Genomic DNA, 18,518 nt, shown 5'->3' on the forward strand with positions numbered 1-18,518 from the left:
AGTACTGACTTTGCAGTTGTATACTGCTTTTGTTACTATGGCAAACCTGTTTCATACATGTGATTGAAATACCTTAGGAAACCTACATGGCTATACCACTAGTCCAGTGGTGTTCCAGAGGTACTTTATTGATGCTACATTGAGAGTTGGATAGCAGCTTACGTAGCACCTTGATGCAAAAGTTCCATTTGCAATCTGTAATCAGATTTATTAATTTTAAATTTTACTTTTACAACTGTTTTTAAAAATATATTTAACACAAGTATAAACTGCAGAGAGCACACAGTTTTAAGAGATGTCATTTCCTATGACACAGAAGGGGGAGGGATATTTTTTTTAAAAAAAGGATGCCTCCTTAAGAGATGTGTGCTTCATCCAAAAATAGGAAAGTACACCACTTGCTTCAGAGTTACCTTTCTATCAATATACAAGTTTGGTCAGTCAGCCGAAGCTCATTGATCAAACTGAGAGTTGCTGAATTGGGTGATAGCCCTAAAAGCTACAGGAGGCTAGAATCAACTGCTTACTGAAAAGTCACTCTTGGCAGCCTTGATTTGGTTGGCTATTTGATGTGTCCAAAAATGGTGTGTTTCTTTAAATGTGTATAAATGTTATGGTTATGATAAAATTACAATACTATCCAGTTTTTGAATTTTTTGCTATATTGAGCTTCCTCCTACTATTGATTGATTGATTGCCCTTCATCTTAGCATAAAGGGCAGGTTACAGCTTTAAAAACATTATTGAAAACACTTTGCCACAATTGTAAACTATAAAAATAAGCTACTCCCAGAGCTTTTTTTGGCTAAGGGGATATGAATGCTGTAACCAGTAAATAAAAGAAATAAAGAAGCAGAGGTTATTCCTTATATGAATACTCATCAGTTATTTCCTTTCCCCCATCAGGTCCACTAATGCATCCAAAATGACCAGTGGGCTCAACAACAAGGTAATTTGGACTGGGGGTGGTGTGAAGCTTTTCTGTCTCTTGAATACATTTTTTAATACCATGCAGCCTAGTAGCATAATTCCATAAAAGGAGCTGCCCTTGCACATAGTGTATAATGGATGTGTGTGTTGTACCAGCATCTCTGTTGTGCTACCACAGACTTCCCTAGTTCCTTATAATTATGTGGGTGTTGCATGATTAAACCCAGGCAAGGAATTACCTAATCCATGCATGGAGTTTGGGGAGGGGAAAAAACTTGTAGTAAATAATTGCTTCATTGTGTATTATTTGGGTCTAGTGTGGGATTTTGCCATGATCTCCTATGCCATCTAACCTAGAGGATAGGGCTCCGGGGTTGTAAACAGCGTTCCAAGAACTTCCATATATTATTGGCCTTCTTGTTTTAAGTTTTACATTGTAACTAAGTAGACAATGCTTAGCCCATTATCTGCTGTTAACACCTTTTGCAGCTATAACCTTTTTGATACATTTTTTTATTCTATTTTCCAGTTTGAAAAGTTATTGGCAGAAAGTATTAATTGTTTTCAGTCTTCCTATGCTGGATCCTTTGACAGTGAGCTGCTGCAAGAGCTTTCTCCATTGCTGTGCATAATGCTTTTGCACAAGAATAAACAGCTACGTAGTCAAGCGGCTCAGTTCTGGAATGCAACATTTGGTAAAGCTGTAGTGCTGACGTACCCAGAAGAATTAAAGTAAGAATTTTGTAGCTTGTGATATACCTATAGACTTGTGCACAAACTCATTTACTTGTGTAGAGCCTCCATCCCAGCTCCTGGCCAATCTTAAAAGCATTCTTATCCATTTTCCAGTCTGCTAAACATGAAGCACTTCTATTGGAAGTATTTTGTTGGGGGAACTTGAAAAATGGTAAATGCATATGAAAGCAACTATATCATAATTGTCCTGATGTGGAGTTGTGTCACTATGACAGTTCCTTTAATTAAAAACCAAAAGAACTCTTTAGACCATGCTTCCTCAACCTTGGCCCTCCAGATGTTTTGAGACTACAATTCCTATCATCCCTGACCACTGGTCCTGCTAGCTAGGGATAATGGGAGTTGTAGGCCAAAAACATCTGGAGGGCCCGAGGTTGAGGAAGCCTGCTTTAGACGCTGCATAGCTGAGCAGAAGAATGGGTAGAGGAAAGGGTGGCTTAACCCTGCTTCTTGTGTAGGCCTTCCTGTACAAAATTTCATGTAAGGACAACAGCAGCTTCGAATGGAACTTTTTGACTAGAACTGCTTTCTCCTTTTTTCTATCACTCCTCTGGTCAAGCTTATAAATACCAGGTTCCTTCTAGTGGTTCTTTTTGGTTGGGGAAAGGTTGATGTTGACTGACTGTTAATTACTTCTGATTTGGGATTAATGAAGTAACTTGTACAACGGAAGCAAAGTAATAGTATTGCTTGTCCTCCAGAACTTCATATTTCGCTTGGCGTTTCACACAATAAACTAGTATAGACGTCATATACAGACAGTCAAAACAGGTGAAAGTTTTGCATAGTGTTTGGGTTTGGATATAGAATACCAAGCTGCATCATCTTGAAAATGCATTGTAGCTAGCAACCCAAAGCTTCAGTCTTTGCTTATAAGTTTTCAAGTGTAAACATGGTGCCAAAAACTAATTGTTCGAAGTCTGAATATCAGATTCAAAGATTTTAAATGCACTTTCATGATTGCTTCCCTGCAGATGTGTTTTGTGCCAAGCCAAGCAAAAGAATTTACTCTCGTTGCCTGGCTTTGAAAACACGGACATAGTGGGAGAATGTAACGGGACATGCTCTGATTCTGTAAGTATTAGGGTTTGACATTAGTTGTAGTAAACCTTTTTATTTTTCTGAGTAAATAGGTCAAAATGCACACCTTCATTCAGTTTACAATTGCTAAAGTAGGAGTGTGGTGGGGTTTTTTTGTTTATTAAAGGTAGTTGCAGATAAATCTGAGGAGAAACTTAGTTGATAGCACTTCTGACAATCTGAATTGGTGAAACTAGGACCTCTTCTTCCCACATGAACTTCGTTTATCTGAGACTTTTCTCTGTGTCCCTCCAAGGGAGATGCAGAGGGTGTTGTCATGAGAACAGGCCCCCACAGTGGTGGGTCCCCATTTATGAAATGCTCTCAACGTGGCAAGCAATAACATTTCTTTTCCACCAAACCTTTGGCCTTTAATTACCTTTGGCCTCATTCAGTGATGGGCTTTCTTAGTCCTGCCCTTCTAGTTTTTAGCTTTCACTTTGTTTTAGTTTCATATTGTTCTTCAGTTATGTGCTATTTTTGTAAGTCACTTTGAGTTACTTTTCATTAAAAAGCAACTGATAGTTCACTTAATTGAGTTCTTACTGTAATTATTACTATTAAAAAAAAAAAAAATTATTTATATGCCACCCATCTGACTGGGTGAGCCCAGCCATTCTGTGGTAATAGTACATTACTCTTATTAAATTGTTGTTTAATAGTAAGAACTACAGTAAGAACTCAATTAAGGTATTATAATAACTCTTATTAAATTTTAATTTTGTTACAGCAAACAGAGAATTCCCAGTGGGATGCAAAGATAAGTGGAATAGAAGTAAATCCTAGTGGGAAAAGAGACTCCTTGCTGGCACAGACCAATGAACTAAAGCAGAAAAGTATTAATTCCCCCGTAACACCTGCAAAGGTAAGACATCAGTTCATTAAATGAAATTGTTTCTTATTGGCACTTACATCTCCAGTAATAATACCCAGTTTTTTCTATTCTAAGCATCAGTTATTTTTCTTGTTGATAAGGAGAGCTGAATCATGTAGGTATGGGGCTCACTTGAAGATTGCGGTGGAATTTGCAACTGATTATAGACAGAATCCATTTGTCTCCCCAGATGTGAACAGAAACCATTTTCACTCAGCCACAGCTCAAGGTTTACAGCATTGTCTAATATGTACTGTTAGTGTTCATAAGCAGCAAATTATCTACACTCTTTATTTTTATTTTTTCTCATGCAGCAGATGAAACTAGAAAACTCGCTGACAAAGACAAATCGAAAAAACTTGCTCCTGGAAGAGGAAAATACTGTTGACTTCGTGTTTATTCCTCCAGAAACAAAAGAGAGAGTGTTGACAGAGCACCAAAAAGAAGTGCTAAGAACTAAAAGGTTTGTAACTTAGTAACTTAAGAGTGAAGAAATGCACATTTTCTGTGTGCCACCAGGTCTGAAACTTTCTAGGTAGCTCATCTTCATTGCCAAGAGCTGGCAGAAGAAGAGCTTCCAAGTTGGTCCCACTTCCTCTGCCCAGCTAGGTTCAGTAACCAATAAGGGAGCTTATTGCAACCCCTGGGTAGAATGGTTCCTACACAGGCCCTAGAGTAAGCCTTCAAATTTGAACAGTTGCTAGCTTAAAATGCCATTCTTTATCAAATGTATTAGGACTACTCATTTTATTGGAATGTTGACCATTTATATTTTTTGCAGGATTGATATTCCTACAATGTACAATAATCTTGATGCATCTCAAGATACTACCTTGTTTTCCCAATATACACAGAGCCAGGAAAATTATCCGTAAGTATTAGGGACCAACAGTGCTTTGAAATGTAAAATGTTTGAGTTTTCCGTGCATCTAAGTAAGTCACCTTTATTTTAGGGATAAGCCAGCCTTTGTGGATATGAAGGAAGAATCTGAAAAGGAAGAGAACAAAACAATGCTCCAGGTATCTTCATATGTTGACAGTTGCTGGGAATTGATAGTAATGGTATTTTTTTAAAAAAAATCTTTATAAAGGACTTATAGGGAAAGGGATGTAGCGTATAGCTGGAGTAAAGCACATGTAGCTGCTGACACATATCCTTACCAAGTGTCAAACTAACAACCACAAAAAGGTTTATATTGACATCTGAAACATTATTGAAGTACATTGGATGGCTTTTACTTCCTTTTTGAGTGAAGGCATAAGCATATCTGCACCCTGCCATGGTGCCTTGGGATGTATGGGTTGCTTCTGCTAATGGCTTCAGGCCTTCCATTATAGAAAGTGCATAGTCTATACTTGAACGCTGACACCAATTTCTAGTTGGAACAAATGACTAGATTTTTGAAGCTAGCAAACTAAATTGTTTTAGTGAATAATTGGAACTGTCAACCCCTCCCCCTGCACATGTTTTGCTGGATTTTCCTGCATGTTCTTACCTGGAACAAATTCTGGAATTGCAAAAAACACAATTAAATTGTAATGCTTGCAATTTTGGTAAAATAACAGGAAAAGTATCCAAAGTGATTTAGTGATAAGACTTTTTCTTTCTTTCTTTTGTTTCTTTACGATAACTGTTGGACAAGGATATGACCTGAAAGTGCATGCTGTAGTAACTTTGCTGTAGTTAAATAGATCTGGCTGTATGAATGCCTAGAACTGGCACATAATAATGCCTTGAGTTTCGAGGAAAGGTGGGATGTGAAGTAGCCAGTATAGTCAAAAAATGTATAATGACACTAAGCTATTTTCAATGCAGGATGAAAAAGCAGCAAGTGACTTGCTTGGCACTGCCCATGAAGGAACTGAAAGTGGGAAGGCAGATGTACTTCCAGAGAACAATAATTCCATCAACGCTGAACAGCTTACCACTTCTGGCAAACAGAGCTTAGATCCAAATTGTGAGAAATTGGAAACATGTGCTCCTAAATCAGTTCCAGGGGAGACTTCAGTATTGGATTGTTCTCTAAATGACTGTACCTCTAATGTCAGCAGCTGCAGTTCTGCCTCTAGTGATGTCATTTCAGGAACCCCACAGCCTGTAAGCAGAAGACAGTCTTTCATAACACTGGAAAAATTTAATAGTTCAGAAAACAGACCATTCAGTCCTACAACTTTCACTGTGTCTGGAACATCTGCAAGTACTCCTTTATTAGCCAAACAGGAATGCATGATTGCTTCAGATGCTTCTTTCAAAGGAATTCCAGATGTGGAGAATAATAACACCTTCAAACACAAAGTGGAAAAAGCCACCCCCAGACCTAAAAGGTCAAACCTAGAAATCTTAGGTGCACTGGAGACTTATGTCAAAGTCAAAAGATTGAAAGATGAAAATAAGGCTAATTCAAAATTGCAACCTGAAAGTACACTTGGGATTAAAAAGTCAAGCCTTAGGCAAAATAAAACAGATAATTCAGAAGAAGAAAAATCAAAGATATCACAGTTGCAACAGGAGAAAAATATGCAAGAGTCTCCTGCCAAGCTTGTAGAAGATAAGTGTGAATTGCCTGGTGAAATACAAGAACCAGAATATTTGCTAGACATCCCTTCTCAAGTTTCTGAGTTGAATGCAGTAGGATGTACAATAGAAAATAAACAAATTTTGGACAATGTTGCAGAGACCAAAGCAGGAGCAAACTTAGATTCTAAAGAGAATACCCCTCCAGAGCTGACTTTAGCAGCAGCTACAATATCTAATGTTGGCCAAAGTCCACAAGTTTCACCTCATCCAAAACCGTTAAGACGTTCTTTAAGACGAAAACCAGAAACTGCAGAAGGAGCTTCAGGTAGTCCAGACAAAGAGAACAGTCAACAGAAAAAAGATGGGCGTAAAGATGGTGAAAAGGTTCTGCCAAAGAAGATTTCACAAAGTAAAGAGGCTTCTGCACAAAAGCAAAAATCTGTTCCTGATAAAACAATAGATGCACAAGGAAGTATAAAGAAAGAAATCAATGTACATGGGAGCAGGACTGCAGAAGGTACGATCTTGAAGGACTCCCATGTTTCAAGAACTATCCAAGAGGAAACTAGCATAACTAATGAAAAATCTGAAGGAAGTCAATCATCTGACATCAGTGACTTGCAAGATTCTGTTCCAGAAACAACTGGTGAGAAACCTAAAGGGTTTCCACGGTATCAGACAAGAAGAACCTCACAGGGATTACTTACCAGTATAGAAAACTCTGAGTCTGATAGTTCTGAAACAAGAGAAGAAGGAACCAAGAGGAAAAGGTTAGGAAGATCGAAAAATAAAAGTAGTTCACTTGAAAGCAGTTCAATTGAAAGCCAGGTGAAGGAAGTGCTAGAAAGCCAAGAGTTTCATGCAAAACCTGCAACAGAAATCCAGACCATGCCACCAGAAAATAAAGATGTAATGCATTCTGATGAACACATGGAAATAGCACTACTGTCTGGTGTTACTGGTCAAGAGAGAGAGAGAACTACCCTCCCACTTAGTGAATGTTCAGGACTTGAGCAAGATATGGACACTTCCCTTTGTAGAGACTCTTCAGATACAGAGAGAACTGCTGCCAGAATGCTGACACGCTCCACTTCAGAGTCAGCTCTGGAAAGCAGGCAGAGAACGACAGTTAGGGATAAATGTTCTGATTCCCCTGCCAAAGGTTTGGAAAGTGGTGCTTATACTGCTGCTATCAGTGTCTCTTCTTCACCTGAGAAGTCTTCAGAGACAAGTGAATGTCAGCACAAAAGAAGCAAGCGGACAAGGAAATCAAAGAGCTGTAACTGCTGTGGTGAGAAGCCATCTCCACTGTTGGGAAAGTCTATCACTGAAATAAAAAAAGAAGGTAGCCCAAAAAAAGAAGGTAGCCCAAAAAAAGAAGGTAGCCCAGAACTAAAGTTAAAAGAGTCTAAAAAGATGGCTAATAAATCAACAATGGCTTTGCCAAGCATTCCTGCTGCGGCTGATTCTCAGTTTGCTGAAAGGCTCAATATGGAACCTTGTGCAGCGAGCACACCACTGTCCTCCATTAGCAATTCCTCTGCCCTGAAAGATTCACATGAGGGTATCCGATCTGAAGAGGATTTGCTAGGAGGTGACACTCCAAAAGAGGAACTCAAGAAATCATCCCGTGTCAAAGATGAGAGTGACACATCCGTTGCAGAAAATCTGGATTGTGTTAGCTTGGCTGAAGCAACTTCAGAACCAAGTTCAGTAGACTCTGATTCAGTAGAACACATTGTTCAGTGTCCATCCTTAAAAGCAGACACGGACCCAGGTGCTGTAATAACGGGAGATAGTAATCAAAATGGTCATCCAGAAGGTAGGACTGACGTAGAGATGAGTGTGAACCAACCTGAAGAAATAAAGGCCAGCGAAACAAAAGCTGACATCGTTCAGAATGTTGTAGACAAGACACCAGTATCTGTAACAGAGGTACCAGAACTTCAAGAACAGGATGCAGAAAGCGATATAGCCAGCAGATCAGTAGAACATGAAATCTCAGCCTTGGTACAGAAGGAAAATAGCTCAGATTCCCCTCTAAAGTTTCAGGAAATTTATGCTCTTTCTGTAGCCAAGATTAGTGAAAGCCCTAATGGAGTGCAGGCACGCTGTATTTGGTCTCCATCAGCTTCTCCCTCTAACAGCATTTTAAAGAGAGGTGTAAAAAGACAAAAAGAAGAAGATTCTCCATCACCTGCAAACAAGGTACTTGAAGTGGCTTTTGTAAATTTATATGTGAATATCTCTGTATTGGATCTATATCCTTTATACAGTTCAGTATCCATTTCTTCCTTAATAAGAGCTAAAACCTACAAAATCTCCATGATTTTTTCATATCTCCCTCCCTTTTAAGGCTTAAATATTTTTTCCCCTTTTATACCCCGCCCTCCCCGGCCAGAACTGGGCTCAGGGCGGCTAACACCAATAAAATTACAATAAAACGTAATAGAAAAAGAAAAAACAGTTAATTAAAATACGGGTTAAAAATACAATTTAAAATGCAGCCTCATTTTAGTAGTAGCCTTTTAAATTTTTGTGGAGGAAATGTCTTTTGTCAATTCAGAAGCTTCTTTTTTGCTTGTAAGAGATTAAGCTGCTTATCTTAACATAATGTATCTAACTTACCTAGAAACCTGGGCATCTTTTACAGCAACATCTGTAAACTCAGTGGTGCAACTTAGAATACGGAATATCCTGTATTCCAAAATACCCAGCTCCCACACACTGTGCCTTGAATTGTGACCATTCTTAATCAGTGTTGCACACTGTTTCTACTGATGCCTCACTCCGTGTATCATTTAAAACCATCTACTAGCCTTTTATGTTTATCATCATTTGCTCCACAGTCAGGCTTCTGGATTGATTCATACTGCAGTTTTTCATTCCTACGAACAAAATTGTTCAGGTTCTGCTTTCAGGCTATCAATAGGTACCTGCCTACTTTATATTGCATTTATCTGATTTTGTGTGTGTTGTGTTTTCATGGTATTTTGTACATTGCCCTGAGACATGTGTGGCAGGTGATTAATAAATAATAGTTTTATTTAATTAGTAGTCACTGCACTCACCAATGTGAAATATCTCAAATATTGCTGAAATCTGCCAGTTTATCTCATTCAAACCAGAGATTAATGTAGATCAGTAGGTCTCAAAAGTGTAGTATAGTTCACAACCAGATCTGAACATGAGAAATGCATAATTTATTCTTTTTAGGGAGCCACATGTCTCCTGTGTTACCCAGACGTAGACAGTTGTCCAAAGTTTCTTACAGTATATCCTATATATGTCTACTGAGCTATAGGGTGGAAATTGCAATAGTTGCATTGCAACTCAAGTCTACTATGTTAAAATTATGTCACTTGCCATTGCAGGCTCACTCCCTTTTCCTAGTCACGACTAGTAGAACTTATTTTTGCTTTAGGGATTTCCCCCCTTTTGTTAAGGATGTGCACTTGGGCACACTTTGAGGACCTCTTATGGTATATTGTATGGGTCTAAATCAGCTGTACTGACGTAATGCTTCTTTCTATATCATGTTTGTCAGTTTTGTTTTAAAAATATATGAATGCTAGCTACTTTGCAGAAAAAAATCAATTTCCCTTGAGAATCAGTCAACACTTTGTGGCTTTGGTGTATCTTTATTGTATAAGACCTTGTTCTTAAAAATCCATTGAATCTCTATGAACAGAGCCGACGAGTTTCCTTTGCCAATCCAATCTACCAGGAAGAATTGGCAGATGACATTGACAGGCGAAGTCCTGTGGTTAGAACCCATTCTTCTAATGGTTCTCAGTCTTTCCGAAGTATTAAATCTTCACCTAACCACCAAGCCAAGGTAATACCTGGAATTCTCTTATTTTATTTTTACTGAGAGAATGATCTCTGCGACATTGAAGAACATTGCAATAAACTAAGCTGCTTATAATCATACAAAAGAGTTGAGGCTTGGATTTGGAGATCACTGTGCACAAGTAGAAAGCCTTTTCTGCTCCTCTGTCCATCCTAATTTAGCTGTTTGCACCCCACCATAAACCACTCCTGTAGGTCAGTGGACCTTCCAGAGCAGTATGTGATGTGACATCTGCTGGTGGTGGGGAACCACCCACTTGTGTACATGATTATATGATTATTTTCGGCTCTACATTCAGGGAAGTAAAAATGGCAAGGTAACATGCCATTCTCTTAAATGTGGTTCACTAATTTAGTTTACTGAAGAAGTTTTGGCTGTCGATAGTAGTATGATCCATTCCTTTGCACTAGCTTTTGTCCCATTTTAGGCAAAAGATTTTAATAAGACTAGTCATAAGGTGTTAGGTAATTCCTATGATCCTGAGAGAGCTTTTTTCCTCTTTTCCTATCCAGCTTATTACTACTCCAACCAAAGGATCTCTGTCCCCAGGATCTCGTAGCCATAAATATAAGAGCTCAAAGAAGTGTTTAGTAAGATTTGCTTCGGCTTTATGTATATCTTCTCCATTTTCTCCTGTATTCAGCTTTTAAACTTAGCCAAATTAATAATTTTCTGTATTATTTAAGATCACAGAAATGGTCAAGGAGCCGCTACCAAGTCCTACAGAATGCATATATCCTGCATTAGTGGGCTGTAAAGCGCCTGTCGACACAATTTTGCCTCAGATTACTTCAAATATTTGGTAAGTAGGAAGTCATTGGGAAAGATTCCTGTGTCAAATGTTGAAGTATTCTTGACAAAGAAGACTGCTTCGGGCATATGGGGGAAGGAAAGAGTATCTTCAAGGTGCAATTATTTTAATTAATTAATTTCTATACCTCCTTTCATCCAAGGATCAGAGTGTGATTTGCAATATAAAAGCAGAAAAATACCATATTTTTCTGTGTATAAGACAATGCTTTTTGCTAAAAAAGGGGGGGGGATTGGGTGTGAATGCAGAGGGGGGACGTGCGATTAATTGCAGCAGCAAGCAGGAGATTTGCAGCGGCGATCGGGCAGGTGATTGGTGGCTTCGGCAAGGCCTGCTGGCGATTGGTTGTGCCTGCAGCAATAGGCAGGTGATTGGCGGCTGCGGCAAGTGGGCGGGTGGGCTGTTGATGGCAGCGAGCGGGCAGACAATTGGTGGCTGTGGCGAGGTGTGTGATCGTCAGTGGCAGGCAGGTAGGTGAGCGATTGGCGGAAGTGACCTCCCCTACCCCCCATAAAAGCTAAACAACTTAATTTCTTAATTTTGGGTTTAAAATGTAGGGGTCGTCTTATACATGGGGGCATCTTATACACGGAAAAATACGGTACATAACATAGTAACAACAACAAAAACACCTCCCACTGTGTGCACAATTTAAAAGGGCATAGATTGTATAACCCAAAGGCCTAGGAGAAGAGGAATGTTTTTGTCCAGTGCCTAAAGATATGTAATGGATGTGCCAAGCAAGCATCTCTGGAGAGAGCATTTGATAAACGAGCCATTGCTGAAAAGGCCCATTCTCATGTTGCCACCCTCCAGGCCTCTCATGGAGGGGGCACATGAAGAAGGGCCTCAGGTGATGATTGCAGGATCTGGGTCGGTTTATACAAGGAGAAGCAGTCTTTGAGGTATTGTGTTCCTGAGCTGTTTAAGGCTCTGCGCTGCTCACTTAAAGCTACCAACACAATGCTGTTCTCTCCTTTTTGTGTTATGTTTTGTTTCCTTGCCCCCATCCCACTCTGGCCTACTAGACACTCATCTTGGTTAGGAATTTGGAAGACATGCGGATGGCGGATGAGGTAGGGCAGTCCTGGGCGCAAACTTCCTTCTCTTCCTCATAGCAACCACTGCAGCTGAAATGGGCCTTTGAAGATAAGCAGTAGTCATCCGCTGCAAGATTGGAAGCGAATGCTTCCAGCACCTCATGATGTTGACTTATTCTTATGAATGATACAAGGAAGGGAGCTAGGGATTCCTAGAAAGTCCCAATGCTTTGTTTGATCTCACTTTGCTAAAGAGTTTTTTTTTTTAATCTGGCCACCCGCTAAGTGTGATAGGTGGGTTGTTTTTTAAACTTTGGCGCGCATAGCTGGAGGAAGTTCCAGTTTGGTCTGGGAGATTGAGACCTCCTCCCTAGCAGAGGAGTTAAACTGCAAGCTGGCCCTGTCTCCTGTTGATGGAGTGACAAACCAAATGTCTTCCTTATTCTCACCAGAACATGTCTACCTTCACATAGTGTTTCTTGACATACAAATTTCAGAAGTAGAGCTGTTGCATGCAGAGAAATTGGGGGTGGGGCTCAAGTGCCTGTCCCACCTTTCTTCCAGCAAATTCCCCACACAGCCACCCAAGCTTCTGAATAAAGGATTTATGCACGCACTTTGAAAGTAAAAGAGTTGCATATACATAGACTAGATATTGGGTAACTTAATTGTAGAAATCCTGTGTTAAAGTAGAAAAATGATTTTTGAAAAGAGTCCTTTTGTATTTCAAAGATAAGCATTTTAATATGGTTGTCTTTCTTACCTTGTCCATAGAATGTTACGTAAGAAGAGGTGGGGGGACTAACACTTCTCCCTTTGATTTGGCTAAGGGCAAGGGGATTAGGACAACTCATTCGAGCAAAGAACATCAGGACTGTAGGTGACTTGAGTTCTCTGACATCAGCCGAGATCAAAACTCTTCCCATTCGTTCTCCCAAAGTATCCAATGTTAAAAGAGCTCTTAAAGGATACCATGACCAACAGGTTAGTTTCTTTGCATTATAATAAAATAAGTAAAATCTGAAATGTGGGCTTGTTTTTGTATCAGAAATCTTTTTTGCAGAACACTTAGTCCAAGAGGCATTATTTTGTATTGTTTATATTGCAGTTTTATGTTGAGATCTTTTCTGAGATCTACGGGTATAGGGCAGTATACAGATTTAAATCATCATCATCATCATCACTACTATTTGAAATTAAAATAAAAAGAGCAAGTCTGATCACACAACAAGATGTTGCCATGTATCCACTATTCATAACAGGAGTGCTTCTGTCCAGGGCTTTACCAGTGTGGAACTTTGAGCCTTGTTTGAGTTTAGCAGGTGAAAGGGAAGACTGCTCTGTTACTACTGCTCTTCTTGCTTTGCATTTGCTGGGAAATGGAATAATATCTACAAAGATATGTATTCTTGTTTCCTATCCTCCTGAAATCACTGTATTATAGAGCACTTAGGCTCTGGTTTAGAGTTGACTTCCAGGCTCTAGTACTTGAGGACTTTACTGCTATGCAGCAGAAAGAGGAAAGATTATAGAGAGTGTAAAAGGAGCAAGGTGCCAGCTTCCTCACCTTCATGAAGAAACCCCACATAGCATGGGGATGGGAGGTAATAAAACACCTTGTGGAACACATTTCCCTTACCTGCTTCCCTTCCCTCTCCATGCTAAAGCTGTCACACTTCAGCAAGTCAATGTCCCACTTCTTCCCCTTCCTTAATTTAAAAATCTTGAACTGGACTCAACTGCCCTCAATCTTTCATATGTCCTGGAACTCAATGAATGTAGGTTTTTGTTTAGTCATTTGGGGGTTCCTCTCCAAAAATGTACAGCTACGTTTTTTAAAATGTAAGCTTATAGTTGCAAGGTAGTTCTGCTTTTATTTTTTGTACAAAACATTCTATCCCACCTTTATGTTGCATATGCAATACTCAGGGTGAGTAAGAGCAGCTAAAACAAACCATGAACTGCAGTAGCATTCCAAAATACATAACTGGGAAATTAAAGACAACATGGGCGGTAACAAAGATGGCAGATATAAGAGGGGTATGGTATTATACAAAGAGAGAGATATAGTGTATTCTAAAATACTTTGCTCCACACAATACATTCTGCTTGACTTACAACATTGCGTAACACAATGCTGGATCCGCAAGCACCTATGAATTGCAAGACCAGCGAATAATACTCATGCAGAGTATCTTATTTCTGCTGAGCAGAAACACTTCTTCTTTGTCTGGATTAATTCTTTTTAACAGTTAGCAGCCATCCAACCCATTACTGGTTCCAGACACTGATTCAGAACTTCAGCAGCTTTCCTGGTACTCATGGCCACCAGACACCCCCTCCTGTTGAAGAAGGAATACTATTAATTAGCTATAAATTATATTTCTCATCTGTATTCAATTTTGCTTCCAATTGAAATATATTGCAATAAAATCTCTTTCCCCCCCCTCCCCCAAATGTGCAGGTACGATCTCATGGATTTGAAGAAAATGCTGGCCTGGATGTAGAAAAGCCAGTGAATGGCATTGATGAGAAGGCCTGTTCCACAAATGAAGATAAAATAGAAACAGGTAAATATTGCTTGCCATTGTGCAGTTTTGATGCCTGAACTGGAATGCAGACTGGGTATGTTTGCTTCCCAGGTTAAATCCATTGTCTACATTACCTGTAGCAGTGTGATTGCTGTCATTCCACAGCTGGTCCAAAAAGGGCAAGCAATTTCTCCTATATGATTAAGGCTGTTACACACCATTCTAGCATTGCCTGCCCATTAGGGCTGTAGTTATATGGTATGTAATTGCACAAATAAGAATTGTGGACTTGTTGAATTTGAGTAGGCTCTAGTTTGATTCTAAATAGGAAATCTCTGTATGTGTGAACTTTCTTTCTTCCTAGACTTGAGCGAGCCAGTTTCCTCCACTGCAGATGAGCAATCAACTACAGACCTTTTGGCCCAGATTGATATACTTGCTCCGCAGTTTACTTCTGAAAATCTTCTCAACTATTCAGTGAGTGAACTCTTTGAAATGCAAGAGAAACTACATAGCATGACAAACTGTATTATGAAAAACCTGCAGGCTCGTTGGAAGTCACCAACCCGGGAAAGCACTGTTTAATCATCTGTACTTATCTCTCAGAAGAGAAGACTTCATAGTGAGACATTTTTGTTTCTAAAATCCCTTTATTTTTATTTGAGCTGAACACTCACTTAAAAACATCCCAGAAGAATAAAAGAGATCTTCGTCACTCAAGGCAGGTATGGCATCAGTCTGTATATCTTAATAAGTAAGTTTGGTACATTCACTATTCAAGTGTTTTTATTGCTGTTGCACACAGTTTCCCACAAAAAAATCAACTTGCTGAGTATTTTAACTATATTTTTGAATGCAGATTTATATTTTATTCCTATATTTAAAAACAGCAACAAAGTTCACTATGCGGAATGAATCTTGAGATGCTGAGTGATTTACCAAAAGTGATGCCAACTTTTTTGCTACTGGTGTTTTGGAAAACAGTGGCTCTATAGTCTGTCTTCATATTAAGATGTACTGTACTTAATTAGTGCTTTAAAAAAAAAAAGGATTTCCAAACAATTTTTCTACCATTTCACAGCTCTATTTTTGCATGCACTTATTATGCAAAAAGGAGAAAAATGTATATTGGTTTGAAATTCTGATGCAGTATTTTCAAGCTCAAATCTCATGTGCTACAGAATTTTTATATTTATCGGAGTTATACTTGTCCCACTCTGAGTCATGTCAATTAGACATAAATAACTGTACATTATGTGTAGATAATAGCAATTCTAGACATTATTAATTATGATCTGAGATTTGTTAAAACATTGGATGGGGAAAATTGTGTTTGTATAAAGCACACAGTTTGCCGTTCTGGAGAAGTAACAATGGGATCTGTTTCACTTTTTTTTGGCAATAAATATATATGTATATATGAATAAAATAATGAACTCTTATTTAGAATTGTATTTTGAAGAGAACTTGGTTTTAATTGTGTCTTGATTTAATGGATCTGGCAGTTCCTTTTTCATCTAAATCTGTTGAAATGGGCTTTGAAAAGGGAATTGAAGTAGAGCTTGGAGAGATACCCTCCTCCCACTTGAGGTCTTGCATGGTCCTATTATTTAGTCTTTTAGTGCTTGTCCTTCATTGGGCTAGTGTCCTGGCCTCTTAATGCTGTTTTGCTGGCTGGGGTTGAGGGAATTGGGCCTCAAACTCCTGGAGGGCATCATGTTGCAGGAGGGAACTCTAAATATTTTTCTTTGAAATATATGCTTATATGTCTACCCAGAACTTACAGTTTGGTATGTGGGTGTAGATTGATCAACATCATGATATGATTTAAGGCAATGTACAGATACTTTATTCTGACTGAATTCAGTGCTGAGCTTTCAGATACTTACGTGGTTAGTATGTATTGCTACTAGCATTTAATCACTCTGTCATGCTGGCAGTGTGCTACACCCAGAATTAGCCTGTTTCCCCCCCAAATCTACATTAGATGCAAACAGGTTTCAATCTGAGTAGGGTTCTCAGCTGATAACTGGTGGCAATTGAGTCTTTGTTTCATTGTATATTTGCATATGAAAGAGGTCTTAAGGGGAAATGCTTTGTTGCAGTAAGCAATTTCTTTTGTGTGTGTTTTTTAGGTTTTTATTGTTTAATTGGTTTTAGTATTTAATTTGTGTCTGTAAGTTGATTTGAGTCATTTATTAAGTGTTTTACTCAGCAGAAGGAATGTCTCTTTAATCATTAATATTTTTCTAAGATACAAAATCAAGGAAACTTTGTAGTAGCTTAGAGTTTTTAATGTAGTAAATTCCATTGATTGTTGCGTCCCATCTATATAGATGCAGAGAGGATGTATTGCAGAAGAGGCAGGTTATGTACTATGTTGGTAGAGCTGGTAGGGGCTTTGTTGAACTCCCAAGGGATGGGAAACTGCTTAATAAGGAGTCACAGTTTGAGAGAGTGCTATGGGCCACATTTCACTCCCACCCGTCTGTGGTGGCTACTCTTACCTTGCAGCTGCATTTCTCAGATTTCTTCAGGTGAAAGATGCTCTTCTTTAGCAGTGTAATTTGTCTCATCCCAGAAGGAGGTGTTTCTGCAGGAGCTAGTCAAACCATTCATCACCACAGTTGCGAGAGACACTGCCAAGGTATGTTAGCCCTAAGGTGTTTGGGGGATCCTACTGCAGGCTTCTCCTGGCTCTTGGGAGGAGGGTGTGTGTTAGTAAATATTTTTCCCTTCGCTGGGTGATAAGCTTTTCAACATTGCAGTGTATCACTGTAGCGTGATGTTTGGCTGGTGATACATCACAGTGCTGAAAAGCAGGTGGCGGAACAAGCTGCCTCGGCCCCAAACCACCTCAGTGAGACCCTGGTGCGTTGCAGGGCTGGGGCTAATGCAGCTTGTCCCTCTGATGCACTGAGGTAGGAATGAGTTGCATCAACTCCAGCACCTTCACCCTGTGGTATATTGTGGGTGAAACCACCATTGCACTCTGGTCCTCTATCATCCTGGGCGATACATTGCCCAGGCCTAGTTGAGCCTGGCAGACAATACATTTCCAAGGCACACATCAGTTGATGAATGGTGTCAGTTAAGGTTCCTTTCCTCTCGATGACATCAGATGAATGTAAGAGTCCGTTGGCTACAGGGAAGAATTGGGAGGAGCTAGCAGCATTTGTGCCTATCCATGGTTCTAGATTTCCTCTGCACACATCCATTTGGAATTGAGCATCCAGTGATCTGTTTCTCACCTCCAGCATAAATTAAGCACATAACTACATTTGCAGAGCTGTGAAATTTATTAGTCACCACTTGGAGAGGGAGTACCAGGACCAAAGAACACTCAGATGAATAAGGCATGCATCAGCGTTCTGTAAGCAGACAAGAGGAGAGGCTTTCCCACATATAGTTTGGCTGGTTTGAGATGTTAGCTTTACATAATTGCTTACTTGAAACAGAAATAAATACATTTGGCTATTTTTATAATATCACAGGAGAACACAACATCTCTTGATAAGAAAAGCATTAAAACCAACACAGATTAGATGTTTCATTAAAAAAGAGTAAGATTAGTTTGGACTATGAGCTTGATTCCAAACAAAGAGGTTGACAATACAGTGGAACTGAGAGCCAAACAATTCTCTTTTAGATAATGTTTCAATACACAAGTCCATTTAATCAAGGTAGTGATGGAGGCTGCCATGTTGGTATTTCCCACTGGTTCTGTGATGACTAGAATGAGAGAATGTTTGTTGTGTAAAGGCAATGCATACATCATATATCAACGGGAAAATAATAAGGCACCTGAGAAAGTGTTTAAGGATTATAGCAGGCAGCCATTTTGTGAGGTACCTTGTTATTTACCTTGTCAAAATGTGTCATGGAATATTGCCTCCATTTTGGCTTAAACAGCTTCTACATAGTTAGCTGGAAGCATGCCTGTTTTGCCTGTTCTTTGCACAGTCCCATACATCCAGCCTTCATCAATGGCCTGGACATTGACGATTGCATCACCGTCTTTGAAGGAGACTTCATCAGCATCTGCTGCAGTATAGTCATACATGGCGCGATACGTCTTCTGTGGTGGTCATTTTAAAAGAAGAATAAATGCTGTTAGATTATTAC

The 18,518-nt window shown here is 39.3% G+C and overlaps 3 protein-coding genes across 54 annotated transcripts in view; 1 reads left to right on the forward strand and 2 right to left on the reverse strand.

Annotated features, from left to right (window-relative positions):
- Positions 1-15,847, forward strand: part of RIF1 (replication timing regulatory factor 1) — a 34,062-nt gene extending 18,215 nt beyond the window's left edge. Inside the window, exons 22-35 of one of the 3 annotated variants that reach the window (XM_081004847.1) lie at positions 907-949; positions 1,460-1,662; positions 2,661-2,760; positions 3,497-3,631; positions 3,958-4,103; positions 4,422-4,511; positions 4,594-4,660; positions 5,457-8,366; positions 9,850-9,996; positions 10,524-10,601; positions 10,698-10,813; positions 12,693-12,846; positions 14,327-14,432; positions 14,758-15,847. In XM_081004847.1, coding sequence (XP_080860973.1) covers positions 907-949; positions 1,460-1,662; positions 2,661-2,760; positions 3,497-3,631; positions 3,958-4,103; positions 4,422-4,511; positions 4,594-4,660; positions 5,457-8,366; positions 9,850-9,996; positions 10,524-10,601; positions 10,698-10,813; positions 12,693-12,846; positions 14,327-14,432; positions 14,758-14,978 — 4,516 coding nt within the window. In that variant the 3' untranslated portion in view covers positions 14,979-15,847. Of the gene's footprint in view, positions 1-906; positions 950-1,459; positions 1,663-2,660; positions 2,761-3,496; positions 3,632-3,954; positions 4,104-4,421; positions 4,512-4,593; positions 4,661-5,456; positions 8,367-9,849; positions 9,997-10,523; positions 10,602-10,697; positions 10,814-12,692; positions 12,847-14,326; positions 14,433-14,757 lie in introns of all 3 variants that reach the window. The other 2 variants (XM_081004846.1, XM_081004848.1) reach the window with 2 other exon arrangements.
- NMI (N-myc and STAT interactor) overlaps positions 1-18,518 on the reverse strand; it is a 135,070-nt gene that overhangs the window by 103,752 nt on the left and 12,800 nt on the right. The gene's annotated exons all lie outside the window — the stretch shown is intronic.
- The window catches only part of NEB (nebulin), a 159,629-nt gene continuing 158,784 nt past the window's right edge, over positions 17,674-18,518 (reverse strand). For all 49 annotated transcript variants that reach the window (XM_081004288.1, XM_081004289.1, XM_081004277.1 and 46 more), the window contains one exon: positions 17,674-18,471. In XM_081004288.1, the coding sequence (XP_080860414.1) occupies positions 18,298-18,471 (174 nt within the window). In that variant the 3' untranslated portion in view covers positions 17,674-18,297. The remainder of the gene's footprint in view (positions 18,472-18,518) is intronic.

This window comes from Podarcis pityusensis, assembly GCF_964106645.2.
Source record: "Podarcis pityusensis genome assembly, chromosome: 1".
Lineage (NCBI taxonomy): Eukaryota > Metazoa > Chordata > Lepidosauria > Squamata > Lacertidae > Podarcis > Podarcis pityusensis.